At 44.4% G+C, this 25,838-nt stretch overlaps 1 protein-coding gene across 1 annotated transcript in view; it reads left to right on the top strand.

Moving 5' to 3' along the window:
- The window catches only part of Cfap61 (cilia and flagella associated protein 61), a 273,504-nt gene extending 249,764 nt beyond the window's left edge, over positions 1-23,740 (top strand). Inside the window, exons 26-27 of the mRNA XM_028756974.1 lie at positions 11,468-11,558; positions 23,457-23,740. Of these exons, the coding sequence (XP_028612807.1) occupies positions 11,468-11,558; positions 23,457-23,657 (292 nt within the window). The 3' untranslated portion in view covers positions 23,658-23,740. The remainder of the gene's footprint in view (positions 1-11,467; positions 11,559-23,456) is intronic.
- Positions 23,741-25,838: the final 2,098 nt, after the last annotated feature.

The following is a 25,838-nucleotide window of genomic DNA, read 5'->3' as shown; positions in this document are numbered from 1 at the left end:
CTTTAAGGAAGAATGGACTCATCACCTTTCTTCTTCCACTATCCACTTATCCAATCTATATTGCTGCTGCCCTCCTTCTCCTAAGCCAGAAAGCTGGGCATGTCTGTAATATCTCCTCTCTTCTTCAGTCCAGCAACTCACAAACCATCCATCTACTGAGGGGTTAGATTAACAGAGGTGCTCCGCTCCACCTCCCAGGATCTCCTCCCATCCTGTGCCACCACAGTCAGTGGGTCCCTTCACTTCTGCCCTTACTCCATTCGGTCTCAGCCTTCACGCCACCTCCAGAGCATCTTCTCTGAAACATCAGTAGACAGTCCATAGCACACTTGTTAAAGCTCTCCATAATCATCCTCAGATGGACACCTGAACTCTATCCAGATCCACTGCGTCTTGCCTTGCATCTGGCTAGACACTAAGGCTTCAGATCATTTCTCCTTCCCAGTATCCCTCACATCACTGTGGGTATCCCCATGCCATTCGTTATGACCTGAATCCCCTTGGACATTTATTCCTTCCAGACTTCTATACAGCCTGCTGAGTGCCCCTGGGGTCAGCTCCCTGTGGCTTATCTATGGCCCTTACTCCAGTACACAGAATGCAGACTGTGATGGTCTTTTACATCGTCACTTTCCTTGTGCATAGCTGCTCTGTATGGACCATAGCATCTTCATCCTTGTACCTGAAATACTTTTCTCAAGGGCAGTTCAACAAATACAGACTTTTAAAAAAACATTTAACCCATATCAGTGCCATGCAGAAGAAACAAAGCAAGACTCTGAACACCAACCCGGTAGAAAGTATTAAAAGAAGCAGATGAGGGCCAGGGTGTGGCTCAGGGGTAGACGATGACTATCTGGCATGAGGCACACTCCTTCTGCCAGGACTGCAGGAAGGGAGAAGTGGAGACCAGAGGGACAGAGGAAATTAATACAATATTTTTATTTAATCCAATTCTAGTCAAAATGATTGTCCTTTTATTACCCAACTAAAAATAAATATCAATTAGATATTATCTTGTTTCCCTCCTTTGCCTGGCTCTGTTAATATGGGGAGCATGCACTCTATGCCTGCAGTATATCCCACAGAGTATACACATTGCAGCAGCCTGGTGGCTTATGGCCCCCGGACCAGACCACATAGGTCTGGGTAGTTGCTCTGGACCTCAGTCTTTTATTTAAAAGACAGAGTTCTCCAGTATAATCTCAGATCCCTTTGGGTTCTATAGAAATAGCTCTGTATTTTATGGAGAGTGACTGCCCTCTCACCGAGAGTGAAGTGTCTCTTCAGTGGTCAGTGGCCAGCTGACCCTAGCCGTTCCCTCAGGTTAGCCTGTTCCTATGCACACACTGTAAGCCCTAACTATGGTGCTCTCACAAACCTGGCCCGGACACTGAAGTTCAGTGAACACAGGCTTGAAAGCCTGGATCTGTGGTCACCTCTTCACTAAGTGTAAGGCAATGAAGAAACAAAATACCTAGTGATTGCTTTCACTTGTGTTCACTAGTGACATCAGGCTTCCAAAAGGTGAGAGAAATGGAATGAGGAACAGCTTAAGCCTTCACCTAAATTCCCTAAATATAAACTTCTTATCACAGTTGCTTTGTCATTTTCTCTCCCACACACCCCTTTAAATACACATACAAACACACACATATACACACACATATAAACATACATACACACATACACAAGTATACACACACATACATAAATACACACATACATGCACACATACACACACACACACACACACACACACACACACACACACACACTTTCTCACCTCCATAGAAAGATACCACTTTTTCCCAAGGCTTGAAAGTGGTCACTTATGCGATACCCATTGCATCCACTGTCCCCTAAGAATGACAGTATTCCTGCATTACCCCCAGATGATTGTCAGAATTGTCTTTACTTTTATTGGATTTATTTATTTATTTATTTATTTATTTATTTATTTATTGTACATTGGTATGTGTGTTTGGGTGTGCTTGTGCCACAGCACACATGGGAGGTCAGAGGACAACTGTGGGAGTCTTCTCCCACCATGAGGATTTTGGGAATCCAACTTGGATTGTCAGTCTTGGTGGTGAGTACCTTAAATTGCTACACTATCCCGCTGGCCCAGCTATCAGAGTTTGAAAATGACTTTACTTCAAAACAAAGTGGAATCTCCAGTCATTTGAACCTTGTTCACTGTCATCCTCATGCCCTTCCTCTTGCTCAGGATGCCATCTGGGAGCTCCTTAAATGCCATCTAGTCTCAGACCTCTCCCACTGGGGATGACCCCATAGCCTTTTCCTTCCTGGCCAGCTCTTTCAAAAGCTAGTCCACACACCTTTAATCCCAGAACTAAGAAGGCAAAGGCAGGCAGATCTCCATGAGTTAGAGGCTAGCCTTATCCACATAGTGAATTCCAGGACAGCCAGGGTTACACAGAAAGACTCTGCTGGGGTTGTGTGTGGTGTGTGTTTGTGTTTGTGTGTGTGTGTATGTGTATGTGTGTGATAAGCTGCAAGTCCCCAGTCCTGTAGAGCTTCTGCCACTCTAGTGTGTCTGCTGTGTCCTCTTCTTTTCAGCATGTGTGCCCGGAAGGAGCCTGCATCCTACTTAGCTATTAGGAACCCTAGGATGCTAAGCAGCCTTTTCATCCCCCCTGTTACCAAGTCACAGCAGAGCAGGGCTGCTTCCCTGGAAATGTGCTCCTTTACCTTGGTAATTAGTCAGCGGTGCCTGGGGGCTGTGAGTAACGTGTTTTTCATCGTTACTTTCTTCCACCCATGTTAGAGCATCGATTGGCACTTCTAACCCGATTCAAGTATTACTGTGCTGTTGGCCAAGAAGTGCTCTTTTCTAATTCCATTATTCATCCCATGTCCATTATTCTGGATTTGACCAGACAGAAGAAATATACCTCCTTCCCTCTCTCTGTGTTCATTCATTCACTCATCCACTTCAGCGTGGGCTTTGAGGTTTTCACCTTTCCACAGTTGTAAATCCATCACCCACACTACGGGGAAGGGAGATAGATGGGGATATGCTAGTCACACTTTCGTGCTTACAGTCTAGGGGTAGAGTTTAGTCCTTGCCTAGCAGGTGCAAGGTTTGATCCTCAGCACTGCAAAAAAAAAAAAAAAAAAAAAGAAAAAGAGAAGACATGTATGCTCCATTGTTAGACCCTACAAACCCTAAGTCATGAGAGACAAAGATGGGAAAGAGCTGCCTCAAGTCCTGTATTGTACCTGCAAGACTCCCATGCAAGCCAGGAGCACATCATTTTTAAAAGCCCACTGTGGAAGGGAAATTCCATCCAACGCGCATTTGTTATTTAACTGTTCTAAACGTGTCTTAAGTGTGGAGTGTATTCTGTCCGCACTGGCTAATAGTATTTCTACTAAGCGCTCCTCAAAATTTAGAGAGCAATCAATTTAACCAAAGGAATAAAGAGATGGCAAAGTCTCTTTCTGGAGTTTACTGGCTTGCGACTGTGATCTCTCCAAACGTAATTCCTCTGGCTTCCTGTCCTGTGAGTTTCATGGTGGGGGGGAGGGGAGAGTTCTCTGTGCACACAGATACTTTTTTCCTTTCCTTACAGAAAATAGATAGGAAATAGGTGAGGTTGGAACAAGGCTGAGTGGCTATGAGGCCTGATGTTAGCCAGGCCCTCGGTGGCCTAATTAGAGGAAAACGGCTGGGCTTTCTACGAAGACGAGCAGAGTAAGCGGGGAAGGACAGGAAGGGAGGCCAGAGCCCTAAGAGCATCCCCCTTCCTGCAGAACTAAGTGCCAGCCTCGCCTCAGACCATTAGGCCTGAGTTTATATGGCATCAACATAAGTACCTGGACAACCGAGGGCCACTGGGTTGTAGTGCAGACTAGATTAATGCCCCTAATGTGAGATGCACAAAGAAACATCACAGATAAAGTAAGAGGGGAAGTACTTAGATCTGAATGAAGCCCAGGTCTGCCCTGGCTGCAGATGCCACCAGAGGTACCTACCAAACCCAGCTCCCTTTGCTGCCGAAGTACGGAAAGTTTATGACACCATGAGGTGAACATCAGCAGAAGCAAAATTTTTAAGCATGAAGGCAGTATGCATTTCTGCAGCAAAGCAATGGTTTGAGTAATGTCTTTAGTTTCAGACTCACGCCGGAAGGGATTGTCAGCCTCTAAGACTCATGGGTAGAGTAAGGCCATCAGGAGGGACAGCAGTGAGGAGAGTATTTTATTCAGAACCCTGCCCTGTGTGGGGCACAAAGGCAGGTCTGAGTTGCATGTGTGCATCTCCTTAAACTCTTGAAAGTAAGCCTCTGAAGGAAGGGCGATCCCTGCACCCATTTTAAAGTTCAAAGGACTGAGGCTGGGCAAGATTAGAGCCTCACTAGTGTCACACAGGCTGGCAAATGGCAGTGTTGCAACAAAAAGATAGGAGACGTTGGTAAACGAGAATGATTGGGCCGAAGTGGAGCTAGCTAGTGTCACTGAGTGGCTCCTGTGTTCACGTCAGCGAAGCAGGCACGGAGGCTCAGAATCTTGAGTTGGCTTTGGTTCCATGGAGATCATGGTGAGTGGCCAGATCCACAAGGATCATATCCATTCCTCCCCCTCCCCCTATACTGGGTTTGAACCCAGGGCTCACCCATGCTAGGCAAGCACTCTACAACTGAGCTTTAGCCCAGGTTAGAATACAACTACCACCTTCTAAGGTGAAACTTGAGGTTTTTCCGAACCAAATTAAAGACTCAGAAAACCAAATGGATGGCAGACAGGGATTCTGGGTAATTCTCTGAGAGTGTGATCTCTAGGCAGGCCCAGGGGCTAACACCAGGTGTTGCAGCTGTTTGGGAAGCTGGGGAAGGGAGCTGGCTGGAGCGCAGGAGTTTCCCCACAGGTGTGTTGTACTTTTCTCTGAGGCCAGTGAGTGTAACTTCCCATAGTGACTATGTATGTGGGTTTGCTTTCCTCAGCCTGACTGCAGGCTGCGTAGGCTATCAGAGTCCCACCCAGTGGCTGTGTGTCTGTCAATAACCCAATGTGCTGCGGATAAGGCAGATCAATGGCTCAACGATTGGGCCACATCGACCAGAAATGGTTAGCTAGGTTCCACAAGTTGACATTTCCCAGGCTTCCTTAGGTCTGAGTGTGTGGCTGGCCAAGTGACAAAGAATGCCAGTCCTCAAAGAGCAGCAAGTCCAGCCTAGCACTGGCAAGGGAACAGAGGTTGCCTGTCCTATTCAGCTCTGGAGTGTTTGTGACTGTCCTTACCCTGCATGTCCTCCTGGAGGTAGCAAATCTGGGCCCTTTTACTTCTTGTCCCTCTGCCCCTCTGCCCCTCTGCCCCTCTGCCCCTCTGCCCCTCTGCCCCTCTTCCCGTGATTTCTAGGGAGGTATGCATGTAAGCAAGCTGCCAAGTCTGGATTTCCATTTGTCTCACTATGTAGCCCAGGCTGACTTCAAACTCAGGGCCTTTCCAAACCCTACCTCCCAAATGCCTGGATTACAGATGTGAGCAACCTTGTCTTGCTCTCATTCCCCGTTTTTGAGTATAAGTTAGAAAACAAATCGGTACCTTTTCTTTTCGAACTAACAATATTCAGGTAAAAATAAATTTCTCCCAAACTCTTCCTGAAAGCAAATGGGCTGTGGCAAACGGTCACTACAAGAGCAGAAACAGACCCTCCACTCAGTGAGTAGGCCGATCCCTGCCTCACTGTGATTCAACTCAAGATTCTTTTCAGTTTAAGATAGGGTAAGAGCAAAGTACAATGAGTACACACTGTACGTCCAGACTGCATTTCCATCCTTTCCCAAAGTAGTGGTAAGGGGTTTGACTTTGCATGGTAGTTGGCAACAGCTTGCCCTGCGCCTAGTGCGCCTTGCAACAGGCATCCATGATGCATGGGTTAGGCCAGTCAACACATTTCCTGCCTGTGGTCTTTCCAAGTTATGATGGGCTTAGTGGGATCTTCATCAAAATCCCCATTTCCATTAAAGGGAGTTAGTTAACCAAAGCCCACTGGGGGAGAGGCACCATGAATGAAACCTTGAAGTAAACGTCTCTCTAATGTCCTTAGGTCTGAAGGAAACAATCCTTATTTGACTGATCACAATTGCAGAAGGAGATTGGTTAAATTCAGCACTTGTCTGGTTCTCCTGATGAAAACTCTTAAGCTCAGAATCCCAGCCACCCTGTTCCCTCCTCACCCAACCTACAAATGGATGGCTGAAACTAAAAGCTTGCCACGGAAAAGGGAGACAGTCTGACATCTATCTTGGGCCAGGAGTGTTTGCCAGGAACTTCAGTCTGAGGCACCCCTGTGCTGGCTGCTGCAGGGACCCAGAACTCACAGCCTCTGAGAGTGTGTGTGTGTGTGTGTGTGTGTGTGTGTATGTGTGTGTGTTGGGGAGGTCTGTAGCATGTGTATGTGTTGTATGTGTTATGTGTTTGTTGTGTTGTGTGTGTGTGTGTGTTTATATGTAATATGTGTGTGGTATGAATGTGTATATGACACTGCATGTGTTCTGGCGTGTGTGTGTGTGTGTTTGTGTGTGTTTGTGTGTGTGTGTGTTTGTGTGGGATGTTGTATATGTGTATGTGTTTTGGTGTGTGTATGTGGTGGGGCATGGTGTGTTAGGGATTATTAGCAAGGTTGATAAGTGTAATATTTTGCTGTTGGAAAAGACTTTCTAACATACTGGAAATATTTTATTAAAAGTGTTACCCATCCCTCATTTTCTCTAGTGAAGTCCAATTTTCTAAAAAATGAGTTTGCTAATAATTCCAAAAGGGAGAGGAGAAGTAAATGGGGAAGCAGAGAGGGTTTGTAGGGCCATGAAATTGTCCGTATGCTACTACTGTGGCATGTGCACACTACCTCTATGCATATCACTACACAGCTGCAAAACGTAAAAGGTGCACAGCAGAGAGCGAACAGTTACTCACCCACTAAAGAAACTCCGCAGTAGTATTGCACATGGCACGGGCTACCTCCCAGTTATTGCTACTGCTAATGCCCTCATGGCTAACCACCATAACTGATGGCTAACCACCATAACTGATGGCTAACCACCATAACTGATGGCTAACCACCATAACTGATGGCTAACCACCATAACTGTACGGTAAGAGCCTATTGCTGAGGACAGCACACACTGTGGCTGCAGGACACACAGAAATCAGTCTCAAACCAACCAGGAAACTTCTCGCCTAGCTGTAGGAACATGGGCATGTCAATGATGGGCATAGCCCAGGACGTCTGGGTATTCCTAAGGGAGGAGGGATCTCCTCCCAGTACTCTCTCATTACTGAGGGTAGTGAGTCTCAAGAGAGCAACACAGGACAGCTGGACAGGCACTGGGCAGGGACAGTGGCCACCAGGACTGACAGGACAAATCTGTGTTAGAGCAAAATGGTGAGAGGAAGATGAGGTTACAAATTCCTAAACCAAGAAGGTTGGGACTTACATTGGCACCATGGAAACGTGCAAGGAAATACAGCAACAGTTTAGAGAGTGTCCCCTGGTCTCTAACTTAAAGAGTTGGCAGTGTTTTGAGACTTGCAATGTTAGGTTTCTGTAGCAATTATATCCAAGATGGGGGTGGGAGTGTGGGGGGAGGAACGTATCCTGGAAGAGTGTGCTTGGTGTCTTGACTGAGGCTGTTGCTACACTTAACTTCAAGACATTTCCAGCTAGGGAGATTGACCAGAGTGTAGCCCTCTGAGACATCCTTCCCTTGAAGAAGCTGGCTGGAGGTGTATCCAGGAATGTAGGCTCAGAATACCAACCAAGTTTCCTATCCGTGACATGCCATTCCTTGGTCTTAGATGTCCTTGAGTATAGGCAAATAAGGTACACTCCACTTCCCTGTCTCTCTGTCTGTCTGTCTCTCTCCCTTCCCATCTCTTATTCTCTCCCCTTCCTCCCTTACCCTCACCCTAGGGATCAAACCCAAAGCCTCATACATGCTAGGCATGTCTTCTCCTGCCATCTACACCCTCAGCCTTGCTTCCTCCCCCACCCCACCTGTAGAAGTGCACTTTTCACTTTTTACTTTTTCAGCATGTCTTTTAAAAGTTGATTTTTATTATTTTTATTGTTTGACAATTTCATACATACATACATACAGTGTATTTTGCTCATTTACCCCATTACTGTCTTTTATATCCCCCCACTCTTGCTGAACCCCTTCTTCTAATAGATTTTCCCTCCTACATTCATGTCTGTTGTTTTGAGGGGTGTGTCTGTGTGTGTGTTTCTGTGTGTCTGTGTATGTCTCTGTGTGTGTGTCTGTGTATGTGTGTCTGTATATGTGTGTATGTATGTGTTTGTGTCTATGTATGTCTCTATGTGTGTCTCTGCATATGTGTGTCTGTGTGTGTCTTTGTGTGTGTCTGTGTGTCTGTATGTATATGTCTGTGTGTATGTCTCTATGTGTCTGTGTGTATATATCTGTGTCTGTGTGTATATATATTTGTGTATGGGTGTGTCTGTGCATGTGTTTCTGTGTTTCTCTGTGTATGTTTCTGTGTGTCCGTGTGTGTCTGTGTGTGTCTGTGTCTGCCTGTGTATGTCTGTATGTATATGTGTGTGTCTGTACATGTGTTTCTGTGTCTCTGTGTGTGTGTCTGTGTATGTGTGTCTGTGTGTCTCTGTGTGTGTCTGTGTGTATGTTTGTATGTATGTGTATTTGTATGTGTGTCTATCTGTATTGCGTGTGTTTGTATGTGTGTGTTTATGTGTCTGTGTGTATAACCCACTGAGTACCATCAAGGTTGTTCGTATGAGTGTGGGTAGGGGGTTATTTACTGGAGCCTGAGTAAGTTGCCATACCACTGAAGTGGCTATACCACCACAGGAAATGACTCCTCTCTCTTTAGCAACCATTAACTATCTATCGTTCCTCCAGAAGGAGGCGGGGCTTCATGAGCCCCTCCACCATCATGATGGAGTGTTGACAGCCCCATCTTTTGCAGTTCTTGTGCAGGTTACCACACGTCCACGAGAGTTTCATGTCACTCCTCCCTAGCTTCTACCTCTTACGCTTTTTCCACTCCATCTCCCTTGGTATTTCCTGAATATTGCGGGGGGGGGGAACTGATACAGAAAAACCTGGTGAGAAGTTCATGGGTAGAGGAGGAAAGTCCAAGAGCCTCTACCCTACTCAAACAACTACAGCAACCAAGGAAGGCCAAGAATGGGAAAACTAATTCTCCCCAGGAAAGAGCACACCAACTGGTTATCCAATACCAAAAGGTCAGCCCTGAAAACGCACATATAAATGACATTATACAAACTAAGCAAGTGGTATTTAGGAATATGTGTGCATGTATGTATATACAGGTAGGCATGTAACAACTAGTAATGAACAAAGAGGCCATGAATTTGAAAGAGAACAAGGAAGGGTGTATGGAAATGTTTGGAGGGAGAAGGGGAAGGGGGAATGATGTAATTATATTAATATCAAAAGTATGTTCACGGCTAGGGGAGTCATAAGCCCTAGGGGTGGGAACCAACTACTTCTTGTTTGATGGATGGACACTGTGTCAAACTGTCTTCTAAATATGTGTTTATACTCAGAGATTAATCATGCTTTGGTCAGAGATGCTTGCATTTGCAGTGTCTGTTGGTGCCCAAAACGTGAAGAATAAATGATCTGTTGAGTCCCAGCTTTTTGAGACAGATTTTCACTATGTAGCGCAAGCTGGCCATGAACTCATGTTACGGCCCAGTTTGACCCTGAACAATTCCTGATCTCCTGATTCAGGCTCCTGAATCCTGGGATTGCAGGTTTGCCCCCAACACACCCAACTCACTCTCCCTTTCACGATGCTGCCTGTCTTGGGGGCGTTTTACAGAGTTTAGCCTCCTTTAGCAGAATCATATTCTAGGTTTATGGAAGACAATTTAAAGCCAGCAATCAAAACCAGGCACACTGTAGTGTGCACTGAATCCGTGAACACTCGCTTGATTGATGCCTGCTGTGTGCAGTTGCCAAGATCTACACCTATGGAATAATGCTATGGCGGATGTGACCGGATACTTCCACTAGGGGTGACCCATCCATCCTCCCCTCTAAACCATTACCCCAGTTTTGTGGCTCTCTGTCTCACCTTCCCAGGCGATCCTGGCTTCTTCCTGCCCCCTGGAGTTCACACTTTGTCTTCCTACCCAGGAGCACTTTTCCCTCAGGTTTTCATGTGGCTTCCTCGCCCTTCCCTTGGGTCTAAGCCACTGCTTCAGAACTGAGCCTTTCATCATCTTCTTCCCCAACATTTTCTACTCTGCTGCCACTTCATTTAATCTTGTTTTTCAAGAAAGTCCTTTCTGTCCATTCCTTAGTCATCTCAAGAATATAAGCTCCCCATTGGCAGGGACGTCTGTCTTTTGGGTCCCTACAGTTTTTCTAGTACCTGGAAGCATGGTACTAGACGTGGACACTGGGGACAAAGGGTAGAGGTAGATAGTATCAGCAGATAGTATTAACAATAGGTGAACTACAGGTGTCAATTAAGTGGGGAAGCATGTCACAGCCACGTGCTGTGCGGCATCCCTGGTTATATTCATCTTTGAGTGCTTGTATCACTGGGGAGCTTTACCTCTGCCACTTCTCTGGCTGGAAACCAATTTTTTCTTGTTGTATGCATACTCATGGCACTCACAAACAGTGGCAGAGGCGGCAAAGTCATTCCCAGAGAAGAGTGACACAGTGGCATCAGCTGGCTCAGACACTGAAGAAGTTACCTGTCCCAAGATGTTTCATATTACAATAAAGGAAAGGCTAAAATGTCAGTAAAGGCCCTTGGTTATGGCAAGAATGTATCCAATTTTCCAAGAACGTATCACCTTTGTCTGGGATCACTGTGAGTGATGGAAGACCATGTCCTCCATGTAAAATGTGCTCTATTCGGCCTTTGGGGACTAGGTAGTAAATCTCATAGTAAATCTCAACCCAAGAGCACAGCTTCCCTGCAAGTGGCTCAGTTAAGCATCAGCCAGCCGTGCAGAGGCCAGGCTGCAACACCGAGGTGGCCTGCTTTCTGCTCATTATTAATCCAGAAACCTTAATGATGAACAACATTTGTGTTATTTTCTACCCAAATTTAATCTGTTCATGCAGCAGTTCAGTCAATCCCGCAATCTGTTTTTCTCAAATGAGGACAGATAATGGAGACGCCGTTCTTTACAAGTCTTCAGGCTTTTAAATTCTGATAAAATCAGGATTCTTCACTGGGTCCTGCCCCAGCTCTGAATTAAACCACTTTAAATGTAATTAGGGAACCTGGCCTTCCATCAGGAACAGCCATTTAAAACATTGATTGGCCAGGCTGCTCTGTGAGGCTCTTTATGAGCAAACGATTGCAATGGGGCCAGAACTGTAATTTATCAAGGCAAAAAAAGCAGGTAAATACTTTATTAGTGGTAATGAGAGGGTTGCCGGCTAACTGAATCTCTTCTCTCACCAGCTACTTCACAGAGCCGTGGTGCATGGCCCTCTTCCACGATCGGTTTATTGATCTCAAGAAAGAGTTGCGCCAAATCTTAATCTCCAAGCAGGTAAGTGTGATTAGTGGACATGTGGGTGTTATTCCTTGCAAATTGTAAGCAGTTGACAGCCGTTGATCATTTGGACTTTTCCCCTACATTCCCGTCTCGGAGTGGTTTCTTAGTCCCTCTGCAGTGCCTTAGATAAACTCTATAAATGGAGACAGCAGTGTTTCAGGGGTAGTGACTTTCCTCAAACCCTTTTCTGGACATTGCTCTTGCATTTTTTACAAGTAGCTGTCTCTTCACGATCAGCTGACCATGTCGACTGAAGACTAGATATGAGTTGTTTTCACCCGCTGGCAGGAATAGAAGTCTCATCTCTCTAGTAGTTTTCTGTTATTGCCGAGGGTGTGTGTGTCTATAATCCTAGCACTTTCACAGTGGAAACAGGAGGCTCAGGAGTTCATGATAATTCTCTGTTACACAGCAAGTTCCAGACTTGCCTGAGTCACACAAGACTCTGTCACAAAGACCCACCCCCCCACACACACAAAATAAAATAAAATATGAAGAGAACTCACCCCAGTGTCAGAATACACCAATTTTATAACTAAAACATCTATATTAATATGATAGAGAATCATCTAGAATATAGGCTTCTTTTCCCAGAGGCTCCATGCTTAGCAAATACCTCTATGGAAATAAGGAAGTATTTGTGAAACTTCATATCAATTCTCTTGCTGCTGAAGCCCTTAGAATAGCTGAGGAAAGTTAGTGTCTATGCTCAAGGTGATGAAATATCCATCCCAGACTCCACCTTGATTCAGAGAGACAAAATATCTAGATTTCATCTAGGCTGTCCGATATGGTAGCTCTGCCATCGAACCTACAGGGCTGTGGATGCTTTCAAGTGGACGTGACAAGAAGGGATGTAGGAACTGTCCGTTCAGACATCAGAATGAGATAGAAACCAATGAAGAGTCAAAATTCCCACAAGCAGGATATTCCAGTCAGTCTCACAATGGCCTTGAGTAAGAAACAACATGAGTAAACTGGAGGTATAGACATTCCCTGGACCCAGTGTAAGTAACCCCTAAGGACACTAAATCACCCAGAAGCTCGAGTCCCTCATGTAGAGAGGCGCAGTATTTGCATAGGACCTACACATCCTTCTACACACATTAGATCACCTCTAGATTCTGTAAATCGCCTACTAAAATACTGTAGAGCTTTTCACACCATTTAGGGGCTAATGAGGATGGGAGTGGATCATGTGAGCACTGCCAATTCTTCCCAAGGATGTTTGATCCCTAGTTCATTGGATCTGTTGGTGTGAGACCTGTGGTGTAGCGGGCCGTGTATATACTAGTGATGGGGTATAGGTCCCAGGCACTGTGCTCCATCCTGGAGCCTGGAGGAGGTCAGCTCGGGTTGAGAGCTGAACCACCATTACAGACCTAGCACTCAGCATCTCTACTTAACTCCTTGGACACTTCCATCTTCTCACACCATGATCTGTTGAGTGCTGCCGCTGAAGCAAAGACTCATCTGACCCCAGGTGACTCCACTGACGCTTTCGAAACCCCACCCTTGAGCTCCGTGGTTAGTGCTTTGCAGAGCACTGAGGGCACTTAGGATATACATAGTGTTTTCTTGTTACCGTCCTGTTTCTGAGGTAAATACTGGAAAGCAGAGAGTTTTTTTTGTTTAAAAGTACTTTAGCATAGTTGTTACATAGACTGTATTTTCTTTAATAAAATTCCGTTTCCTAAAGCGTTAATTTTCCAGGGTTTTGAGGAGTGAGAGAAGGCTGGGTGAGACACAGAGAGTACCTTAGGATAGTCGAGCTTTCCGTATATGCCATGTCATTGTACCATTGCTTAAGAGTGGGTCTCAGCAGGTGGATCACGACCCCTTTGGGGTCACAGGTCAGATATCTTGCATATCAGGTATTTACATTATGATTCATATCAGTAGCAAAGTTACAGTTATGAAATAGCAACGAAATAATTTTATGGTTAGAAGTCACCACAGCATGAAGATATATTAAAGGGAACCTTTAGCCTTAGGAAGATGGAGAACCACAAGATGCTGAACACAGGGAATGCACTTAGGCATTCATGATGCTGCATCAATATTGGATCAATTACTGAGAAAAGAGAAAGGAAAAGGAAACAGAAGCTGCTAAACTCGGTAGCATGCAGCACGTTTGACAGGACTCCTCACAGTCCCCTCAAATGTTCACCTACAGCCTGACATTGACTTCGAGCCCATTTCCTGTACCGCCTCAGGACAGGAGTGGGTTTTCAGCCTATGCCAATGCACACTAAAGGCTTCTAACCATTCCTGTGGGGCTTCTAGCCAGAGAATGAGGCCTGCCTCCATGAGGGACGAGGGGAAGAACCTCAGTGGGGACTGTCCTGCTTTTAGCGTTTCTGTTCATCAGTCGAGAAAGCCACAGGGAGAAGTGGTATGTGGCATGGGGCCTACTGCTATTCAAAGTTAGGGTAGCTTTGGGCAACCTTTGGATAACACAGGACAAAGCTCACAGACAGACAGACAGACAGACATTGGAACAGGGTCATAAGGGGAGTGTAACAGGAGGGGTGCATGTAAGCCCATGGAGGCAAAGGACAGCTCTGCTAATGCCACCATCACCAGCTAAGAGTAGGTGACAGTTAGAGTACTGAGCCTGTCGGGACATGTAATGACCAGACAGACATGCAGGAAATTTTGTTTATGAGTCTGACAAAAGCAAATGGAAACAGTAGATTCTTTCAAGAAGAACAGTAATTCTTTTTCTTAAACTTCAGAATGTTTAAACCCACTTGCTGTCCCTTTCTAGCCCATCTTTAAAGCAGTGCAGGATCTCAAACATTAAGTAAAGCATCCTCAGTATTTCAGTTGATAATGATAAATTCACCAACATCACATTTTATCTATGGGTGGAGCCTATGAGTCACTGGCCATAGTCAGATTTTATGTAGTCAAAAATCACTCCTCAAATTCCTCTAATAAATAAATTACACATGCACTCTTAATGACAGAGCCCCCCAAATATCTGAAGCCAAGTTGACAGGCTGAAAGGGAAAACTGTGTATAAAGTAAGGATTGCAGTTCAGTATATCGCTTTGAGCAATGGTTAGAACAGGCTTCAGGCAGGAAAGAAGATGTTCTGTGCTGTGAACCACATGGGGCCAGCACAAGTGCACAGGACAGCTGCTCAGCAATGCCAGAAGACACGTTCTTCTCATGTGCACACGAACATCCTCTAGGGTAGGACACTCAAGGCCACAGAGCACCTGTCAGTGAATGTTACAGTAGCCACACCACATCATGTGAATTTTTAACCATTTTTACCAGTTGCCTAGTAAAACTAGGAGCCAGCACAGAAAGCAAACTGGGAATTACACACGTTTGTAGAAATCAAGTAAATACCCCCTCAATAAACCAGTGAGTGGGTCAAAGAAGGATCCAGAAGGGATGTTAGCAATACATAGAGTGAGCACAGGTAAAAACATGCCACTCAAAACATTGTTTGCAGAAGGCAGACTTTTAAAACAGGAAAAGTTGGGCTGGGGAAAGAGCAAAATGGGTCAGAGTGTTTGCTGTTCTTCCAGAGGAGCCGAGTTCTGATCCCGGCAGTCATGCTCACAGCCATCTATAACTCCTGCTCCAGGGGACCTGACACCCTTTTCTGATGTCTGCAGAAGGAGCCCACAAACACACCTGCGCTCATTGCACACACACACACATCACACACATGCACATACACACATCGTACAACACAAACAAAAAATAAGTCTATTTGTAAAAATAGATATGAGAAATTTCAAATAATAACCTTAAGGAACTAGAGAAAGAAAGAAAGCTAAATTCACCATTAGAAGAAAGACTCTTTAATTAATATATATATATCAGAGAAAAGTAAAATAGACTAAGAAAATAATAAAGTCCATGAGAACAGGAGCTGTTGTTTGAAAAATCAACAAAACCCAAGCCTTTGGCCAGACTCATAACTTACTGAATCCGAACAAAACTAAAGACATTCCTATAGCCTTATAAAATAAGAAAGTACTTAAAGATACGACTAGAAATAAATCTGTGTCATCAATTACAAGATACCTGGATGAAAGTAACAAATTCCTAGAAACACAGGAACTAGAAACTGATCCAAGAAGAAACAGAAAGTCTCCACAGAGATCAAATCAGTAATCAAACCCTCTCAACAGGGCAGGAGGCTTGGCTCAGTCGGTGTGTGTTTCCTGTGTAAACAGAAGGGATCCCCAGACCCTGCATAAAAAGCCACGTTGTATGGCATGGGCTTGTAATCCCAGTGCTTGGGAATCAGGGACCTGAGACTCCCTGGCCGACCAGTCTAGCCTTCATGGCCAGGTCCAGGCCAGTGAGAGAGACCCTGCCTCAAAGCACACAGTAACTGACTCCTGTGGAAAACACCCAAAGCAAACTTCTGTTTTCCATGGGCACATGAAAGCAGACACACTTCTCAACAAAGGTTAAACTTAGACTTTCTCAGTGACTTATACCAAACATTTAAAGAATTAACTTCAGTCTCCCCTGAACTCTTCAAAAACAAATAGCAGAGGCAACCGTTCCTTTGATACCACAGCCAGGCAAAGGCAGCACCAAAATCAATTTTAAGAAAAAACAACCATAGGCCAATATCCCTTATGGATTTAGATGTAAAAACCTTCAACTGAAGATTAGCAAACCAAATCCAACAGCATGTTAAAAGGATTATACATCATTACCACGTGGGATTTACCCCCGGGAATGTGAGTTGGCCAGCACACAGAAAAAGAGGCCGATGTGACACTTATTCTAGAGAGAGTTAGGGAAGAGAACAACACTATCTCACGTGGAAAAAAAACACCCCAAAAATCAACCAAAAAAAAAAAAACCCCAAAACCCACGAAGGCCAGGTGTGGTATTGAACACCTGTAATTCAGTACTTGGGAGGTAGGGGCTGAGGGGTCACCAGATCAAGGGCACTCATAGCTAGATAGCAAGTGTTAAGATACCCTCTACATCATGATATATGAGACATCGTTTCCAAAAATAGAACAAAAAAAGAAAAAAGAAAATGAAACTAAGAATGAAAAATAAAAAGACAAGAAATGTCATAGTTTAAAGAGTAGCAGTAGGGTCTGTAGTGATGGCTCTGTGGCTAAGAGGGGACCCAAGTTCATATTCCAGCACCCATATCAGGCTGCTCACAGCTCCACTCCAGCCCAGAGTGCCTTCAGCTGGCCTCTACAGGCATCACATTCACATGCGCACGTGCACACGCATATACAAAAGATCCTAGCGGTAGGAGGAGACGTCTTCTATTTGATAGATTCTGAAAAGGCCACAGCGAGCGTCAGATTGTGTAGTAGATGATCTACAGCTGGAGTTTTACTCCTGAGATCTGCAGTAATACAGAGATGTCTCCCTCCACCACGTATGTTCAACATTCCCCTGGAAGATAAACTTTCTGTAGCCAGAGCAATGAAACAAGGAAAAAAAGAAATAAGAGGCACCTACCTTGGAAAGGAATAAGTAAAACTACAGCTTTTCTCAGATGACCCAATTCTAACAAATCCAGAAAACAATAAAAATGAATGCATGCGCCTGGCACGAGCCGGCCACACAGCGGCCAGCAGTCCACAGTACTCAAGTGAAAATGAAGTTAGGAAAATCTCTCGAGTGGTAACATCAAAAAGAATTAAATATCTGTGAGTCAATTTAATTAAAGTAGCACAAGACTGGACAAGTGGACACTGAAAGCTATACGATGTTCTAGAAGATTCAAAGGCATAGGTAGGCAGATAGATAGATAGATAGATAGATAGATAGATAGATAGATAGATAGATTCATAGGCTTAGAGACTATTTTGTTAAGATGGCAGCAGCACCTAAAACAGTTCACAGATTTTGTGAAATCCTGTCAAAAACCCAAAGGCATTTTTTTATAGACATAGAAATTTTACATAGAAATGAAAGAGATTGGGCTGGAGAGATGGCTCAGCAGTTAAGAGCACTGGCTGCTCTTCCAGAGGACCCAGGTTCAACTCCCAGCACCCACATGGCAGCTCACAACTGTCTGTAACTTCTGTACCAGGGGATCCAATATCCTTATCCAGATGTACAAGCAGCCAAAACACCAATGTACATAAAATTTAAATAGATAAATTAAAAAAAAAAGAAATGGAAGAGACTTCAACTAGCCAAAACTGTCTTCCAGGGACAGCAGAGCAGAGCTGAAGCCGTCACACTATCTGATACCCTTACTTCAGAACAACAGTAACCAATCAGTGTGGTACTTCATATGCCATGTTAACCATACTAACAGAATAGAACTGAACGTCTGGATGTAGCCAGACACTAGAGCTCACACCTGGAAGCCCAGCATTTGAGAGGCAGAGGCAGGAAGACTAAGACCAGTTTCAGTTACACAGTGAGTTCCAGGAGTAAACGAAGAAACAAGCGAACAAACAGGTGGAGGTCACATATGTGTTTATTTATAGATGCTCAATAATATTAATCATTAGAGCAACAAAGTCAAAGTACAACAGCATACCATTTCACATCCATACAGAGAGATATAAATAGATGATAGACAGTACATAGATATAAACAGGTACTAAATACAGATGATAGATACATAGATGATAGATAAATATAGTTGATAGACAGATAGATAGATGATAGATGGATGGATAGATGGATGGATGGATAGATAGATAGATAGATAGATAGATCACTCGTCAGTTAAGAGCACCACCTGTTCTTCCCAGAAATCTTGGTTGGATTCCCAGCACCAACATGCCAGCTCCGAGTTGTCAGTAACTCTAGGTCCAGGGGTCTGGCGCCCTCTCCTGGACTCTCCCTGCACAAGGCTCACACATGGTGCATAGATGATACATGTAGTTGAAACACTTACACTCTTAAAAAGAAATAAATCTTTTTAAAGACAGTAGATGCGGGTGAAATGGCATCCTTACACACCTGCTAATGAGCTTGTAAAATTAAGCAGTTGCTATGAAAAATAGACTACTAAAAATGTTACAGAGAATCATCCTCTGACCCAGCAACTATACATTTAGGTATCTGTTTTTTTTTTTTAAGACTTGAATGCTATTCAAATGAATACCTGTACACAAATATTCAAAACACCCTGAACAGCTAAACAGAGGAAACAACCCACATGCTCACCAGCATGTCAATGTGTAAACAAATGTGGCCTCTTATTACAAATGTGAATGTAATAGTATTCAGCCGTGAATGTAAATGAGCCCCCAAATCATATTTCAGGACGAAAGCCATGTGATTGTCTCAGCAGAGATATAGCCTTCTACCCCCACAATATGAGCTCACAGTTAACACCACACTCAGAGATCAGAGACAGAAAAAGAGCACTGTTCTTGTTGATTCCATCCAATAATAGTACAAAGGGCTGCAGCCAGATTAGTTAGGCAAGAAAACAGAGTAAGGGACTTCTGTTTTAGCTATCCTCCTACTGCTGTGAGAAAATGCCATGACCAGAAGGAACTCAGAATGGCAGGGGTGCAACAGGTGTGTGGAGCAGGAAGCTGAGAGCCCATCCTGTTAGAACGGATACATGAAAACCAGGTGCTCTATGGTATGCACCTGGGTTTCATTTCCCAGGAATACACACACACACACACACACACACACACACACAGAGGAATGTATGCATGCAGTCATTCACATGTGCATGAGAGAGAGAGAGAGAGAGAGAGAGAGAGAGAGAGAGAGAGAGAGAGAGAGAGAGAGAGAGAAGGAAGGGGGAGGATGGAGAAAAGATGGAGGAAAAGCCACCTGATTAACAATCAGTAGCTGGACAGAAAAGCAAAGCACTAGCAATGATCTCATTGAAAAAGAAATTAAGCAAACAATCTTGTTTACAATAGCATTTTTTTTTCAGAATAAATGTAACCAATGACGTAAAGGATTTGTAGACATTTTTAAAAAGCATGAAACATTGGTGATTAACCACATAACCCGCCCAAAGCCCCCACCCCCTCAGCAACAAAAACAAAATAACCCTGCCAAGAATACACTGATCAGAGCAGCTACCCTCAGGACTGGCAGATCTGTCTCCTGCTCCTGGGGTCTCTCTAGGCCTCCAGCCACCTTCTAGTCCCTTCCTGTCAGCAGCTCCCCCAGAGGCTGCCTGCCACATCCTGCCTTCAAGTCCAGCCAACGCTTTTGCTTGTAATGGAAACCTTACTGGTTGGTTTTCCTCCTCTAGGGGAAGGCCATTCGCTTGTCCACTGCATAGACTCCTTGCCTCTGGGGGCTTCCTATACCTACCTCATCCTGGGCTTTGTTTTGACAGCTGAACATGACTCCAGTGTGTGGGTTTCCTCCAGAACCATCCACAACTGGTCGGGGAAGTAAGTCCAGTGGCTATGTGTGTTTCAGAAAAGCAGACACTGAATGGAGATAACTATGGTGTGTGTGTGTGTGTGTGTGTGTGTGTGTGTGTGTGTGTGTACCATGGATGGTTCTGTGGAAGCCACCAGGCTGTTGTGAATCATCTACCCTGGTCTGCTCAGCACACCTCCATATCTTTAACTCCTTGTACAGCCGCCACCTTAAAGAGATGATATTCCTCAAGAGAAGATTGTGACACCCATACTGCCTCTACACTCTGGTGTCCCCAGACCTGGCCAGCAAGTGTCTCCAGGAAAGGCCACCCCTCCCCCACAAGCAGGCGTAGGAGTCCCAATAGGCAGTTTCCTCTGAGGCTCCTTGGTGACTCCTTACGGCACTTTCCACACTTAAGACTTAAGCCAAAGTGAAATAAGGAAGTTGGGGATGACAGAGGTAGATAGGACATTACCCTGCCTTAGGAGAATTAAAATTGTTACTCTCTCAACATTCCCCAAAGATCCAGTGTTGACCTTGGGAAAATTCCAATGGCTGTTTGAGAAAAAAAAAATCTCTCGGATTTATATGGAATCACAGAAGATCAGAATAGCCAAAACAAAAGAAATTAAGGTGGAAACTCCATGCCACCTAATTTTGAAATACACATCAATGCTACAGTAGCCAACACAGCACGATGCTAGAATAAAAAACAAATATACTGACCAACAGGATAGGAAACTGAGAGCCCAGAAATGTACCCGTGCTTTTACAGCCAAGAGATTTTAATCTGCTGGGAGAATTCCTTTTGAAAAATTTTATCTTTCCTTTGATTACTTTTTACAGGAACTCAGTGTATTTAGTAAATTGATTTGTAGGTGTTTTGTTAGTTTTTAAATTTTTATTTTCCACAAGTATTTTGCCTTGTGTGTACATCATCAGGTCACACTTGCATGCCTAGTTCCTAGAGTAGCCAGAAAAGGGCATCATATCCCCCCCCCCAACCCCCCAACTGGAGTTAAGACATGCCAGCCACCACCTGAGCACTGGGAATCAAACTCTGGTCCTCTGGAAAAGTAGCCACTGGTCTTCACCCCTGAGCCATCTCTCCGGTTCCCTAGTCAATTGATTTTTTTAAAAAAGCAAAGGTATCATATAGTGAGGACAGGACAGACTCTTCTATAAGGACTGTGTGAAAATCAGACATTCACATACCAAAGAGCAAAAATGGAGGCTTATCAGAACACTTAAAAAATAGACACCATGAAACTCCTAGAAGAAAACAGGAGGAAGACTCCTTGAAATCTAGGCAGGGATTTTCTAGATATGCCCCCAAGCACAAGCAAGAGAAAGCAGAAATAGAGAAGTGGGCCTCCAGTCGAACTGAAAAGCTTCCCCACAGCAAAGAAATCTCAGAGCTCACACAACCCACAGGCAGAGTGAGAAGGGATTTGCAAGCATACGTTGGACAGGGGCTAATATCTAAAGTCTATAAGGAAGTCAATCAATCGATTAACAAAACAGGCGGCTAAACTTTTTAAATAGAAAAATGGCCTGAAGAGACATTTGTCAAAAGGAGACCTACAAATGAAATGGTCAGCATATAAACATGAAAAAAAAAATGGTTAACACCACCAAGGATTCAAATTAACAACCCAGCAAGCTACCGCCAGAAAGCTGGGCAGTGGTGGCGCACGCCTTTAACCACAGCACTTGGGAGGCAGAGGCAGGCGGATTTCTGAGTTCGAGGCCAGCCTGATCTACAGAATGAGTTCCAGGACAGCCAAGACTACACAGAGAAACCCTGTCTCCAAAAACCAAAAACCAAAAACCAAAAACCAAAAACCAAAAAAACCAAAACAAAACAAAACAAAAAAAAACCAAAAAAAAAAAAACCAAAAAAAAAAAAAAAAAGCTGAGAGGTAAGACTCACTGCTGTGGGAACATAAGTGAGGGCAATCCTGGAAAACAACATAGAGGTCACAGATGGAGTCACCATGGGATCAGCAGTTCTACATCTGAGGGTATCTCAAGAGGAGTTCATATAGAAATTGGTGTAAGGAAGGTATGTCTGTGGTCTCATGTTCACTGCAACATCAACAGCCAAGATATAAGAACAACAAAGTTGCTCACCCATGGGTTAATGGGTAAAGAGAATGTGGTATGTATATATTGGAATGTATATTACATGTTGGAATACTACTCAGCCCTAAAAAAGAGTTGTTCTATACAGCAATGTGGATTAACCTGGCGCTAAGTGAAAAAAGCCAAGCTCTGCCCAAACTCACAGTAAAGGCAAACATGTAAAAAAAAGAATCCTGCAGACAGCTGGCCAGGCAGGGCAGATGGAGAAAACAGCCATGTTGTTTTGACAGTCACCTATCATACAGCCTGGTAACCGACACTAATAATAAGGTCCAGTTGTTTCAAGTTTGTCATGAGGGTGGGCTTTAAATGTTCTTAGCACAGAGGCAGTGCATATAAATGGCGTTGGATGTGCGTGCTGGGCCTCTCTTCTGACAACACATGTGTGCATCATAACATTACATGGTCTCCTGTGAATATACACTTGGCGTGATTTAAAAATTAGGGAACTTTCAGAAGACTAGAAAAGGCCAATACTAGAAAAGGCTAAGTGAAAGAAGCCAGACACAATAGGTCATACATGACATGGGACACTTTGAGATGAGCCTGTGTCAGATAAGCACAGTGTGAGGGGAGAGGCTACAGGTGCTACGCTGATCTTAGGCTGCCCTCCCCACTGTAGAATAAGCCTTGTGTAGTAACAAGCCCCACATACTATTAGTTTAGTGTTCCATGATGGTTGAATAGAACCCTCTAGAACAACCAAAGAAAGACCCGCTTCATGTAGACAGCAGATTATATCCACAGGCTGTTCTGACACCTTAGTGCTTTCAGCTCTGACCCTTAGGTCCAAGCGTCGGTTGCCTTTCCCCAACCCACTGTTCAGCTTTCAATGTCAGTTTCTGTTCCATGCCCCAACTGTTCTAAACTCCGTGTTTATAATCTCCCCAACCTGGTCCTTTCTTGCTTAAATAGCCAGATGATAATGTGCCTCCATGTAGAGTGAGCCTTCCATCTGTGATGGTCCAGTAGAACTTCACAAATAACTTCTACTTTTTTTCCTATTTGGAATTCGGTGTAAATACACTGTGACTTTGGTTTGAGGGATCAGTAGAATCCTTACAGGAAAACATAAACAGTGTGTGGCTGCAGTTGCTTGAGGTGCCCCAGGAAGGAGCCAGGGAATGGGGGTGAATGGGGGACAGGACTGTGTGTCCCTGTTGACTGAGACAGTTTCTGTGATCTGGGAGGCAAACTCTGAAGACAGATGGATGATGTCCAGGATGAGGGAGGTGCAACAGTATGAGTGTACTTATCCCCTGAAAATGATAAGAATAACTGTGCAGTATCTGTGTTTTGTCCCCTTTATAAAGAATTTCTACAAAGCTAAACAAAGCTCCTATTCTTGGGGAGTTGAACCTGCCCTGTGCTGGTGGCTCTGAGTACCAGGAAGTTCTGACTCTGGCCTCTTCACTGCATTCACAGGAGGAAGACAAGCCTACCATGGAGCAGATAGCCTACCAGTTAGAGGAAGAGGAAATAAACCTGAATGAGAAGCCCCAGAAATACCTCCAAAGGGTTTTTGAGGACTCCATCTACAAAAGCCTGCTGGAGAAGAGCATCTTAGATTACCTTCATTACAACCAGTACCACCTGCCCATGTACGCATGGCCAGGCATCGTTTAGCTGTAGCCAGCACCCCCCCTGGCATCACTTCCACTCTCTGTCAGTGCCAAGTGCTCTTCAGACAGAACCCCCCAACACCCTCCCCACCCACACACTCTTACACTTTTTCTTCCTCCAGTGTTTTCTCTGTATTCCAGTAGGTGGCGCTCAGCTGTGTGGCACTGCTAAGCCAGGGAACTATCCAAACGCAGGCATGTTCTGAGCAGAATAATGCATTGTAGTAATAAAATGAACTCCTACTAAGCAAAATTTATTTTTACCTTGAATGTGATTCTGTTTGATTTCCTGGAATATTCTGCTGCTAGTTCCATTAGCCCTTGCTATGTATGACAATTAATAGTGGGTGATATATTAAAAAAGAATTATGTGCCCAGAATGGGAAATTGGTAAACAGACAAGGAGAAATTAAATCTGTAATCCCCCGTCAGGAGGACTGAGTGGAACCTACCTGACCTTTTGAAATCAAGGAGGCTACTTTCAGAGCCTTACTGTTTTTGTTTTTTATTATTATTTATTTTGCTGACCATAAACATAAAGAGAAAAAAAAAAGTAAGACCAGGAAATTCACACATAGATTTCAAATTCTGAAATGCAGAGGGAAATTATTCTACTTCATTTTATTTGACACTGATCTCCAGAGGAGTGAGGTGGGGAAGCACTGGTTCCTCAAATACCCAATGTGGATCAGATTTCTTTCCTTGTCCCGCAGCACTACCAGAGGCTGAGATAGGAGTATTACTATGAATTCAAAGGCAGTGAGCTAGATGGTGAGTCTGAGGCCATCCAGGGCTGCAAAGTGAAACCATCTCGAAGAAGAAAGAGGAAAAAAAAAAGAAAGGAAGGAAGGAAGGAAGCAGCCTTCTTTTCTCTTCTAAATACAGCCAGTTTTAACTGCCCTGGATTCAGGAACAAACAGAAGCATCGTGGCACAACTGACCCACAGTAGGGCTTTAAATTGTATTTTACGAACACAAGTATGGGTTTTATCACCCTACCTCCCCCCATCCACCCACACAGAGGCTCAGTGGCAAGACTTTCCCAGCTTCTGCAAGGCAAAGTGGGAGGGGGCAAGCCAGAAGTCTATGAGCACCAGCTCCGCCACAAGCCGCCTGGGCACTTGGAGCCACCAAGTTGTTTGACATTTCTCACAACAAAATTGTTCCGGAACGCTGAACTCCTATTTTCCTGCAGCCAGACAAAAGCAAGTAATAAATGCCATTCATTCCTTCACACATAGGTTTTACACAAATGTGGGACAGTGAGGGGAGGGCAGCGGCGGCCCATCTGGTACAGACTAGCTCTTGAACGGGGAAACAATCGCTGCTGGCCCATGCTTCAGAACTCACACCCAGCACATATTTCAGGGGTGTCAGCTCAGGCACCACACACTCTTCCCTTGTCCCGTCCCTGAGATGTCCCGGGTCAAACTCATCAGCAGATGCAGAGCATTTGGGTGCCAGGCCCTGGGATTCTGGGCTAGAGGTTACTGAACAAAGTCAGTGAGCTGGTTTAACAGTTATGACTTTTGTGACCAACTATTACCATGATAAAGCCTCTAGTTATACAAAAGTGACCCCAGAGGACTACATTAACCTTAACAGCAAGTCCCGCATAAATCTGTTAACTGCAGTGTTTTCTTTGCTGCCTTTAAAAAGGTAGCCATGGGCATCACAACAGGTGTGAGGCTATCTACAGCATATTGTGGCCTACCGAGGGTGTCTGGTGACATTTTAATCCTTGTCTCACCCTTAGAAAGCGAGTTCCCGAGTCTAGGACCATTGGCATGTATGTGCAGCCATTAAGAATAAGTTTCCTAAGAAATGAAGCCCCCACAGCCATTGGTCACAATGGCTTGAAACTGGGTCAGGAAGGACTCTGGATGATAAAGTCCACAATAAAGATTCAAAGAGACCAACACTGGAACATCTCAGGGTCGCCAACTGATTTGGGAATTCTATTGTTTGTAACCAAAGAATATTGTCAAGAAAAACGCCAAAGTTAAATTTCCAAACACTGTTTCACGGATGCCTCTAATGTTCTTCTCACAGATGTCAGTTCTTAAATAAGAAATGTAGCCTCCGCCTTGCCACAGATGGCTCCTTTTGGTTTTAATCACACTCAAATATCACAGGAACTTGAGAGAGAGAGAGAGAGAGAGAGAGAGAGAGAGAGAGAGAGAGA

The sequence above is a fragment of the Grammomys surdaster genome, unplaced genomic scaffold (genome assembly GCF_004785775.1).
Source record: "Grammomys surdaster isolate TR1022 unplaced genomic scaffold, NIH_TR_1.0 129, whole genome shotgun sequence".
NCBI classification, from domain to species: Eukaryota; Metazoa; Chordata; class Mammalia; order Rodentia; family Muridae; genus Grammomys; species Grammomys surdaster.
This window is presented reverse-complemented; position numbering and strand designations above follow the sequence as displayed.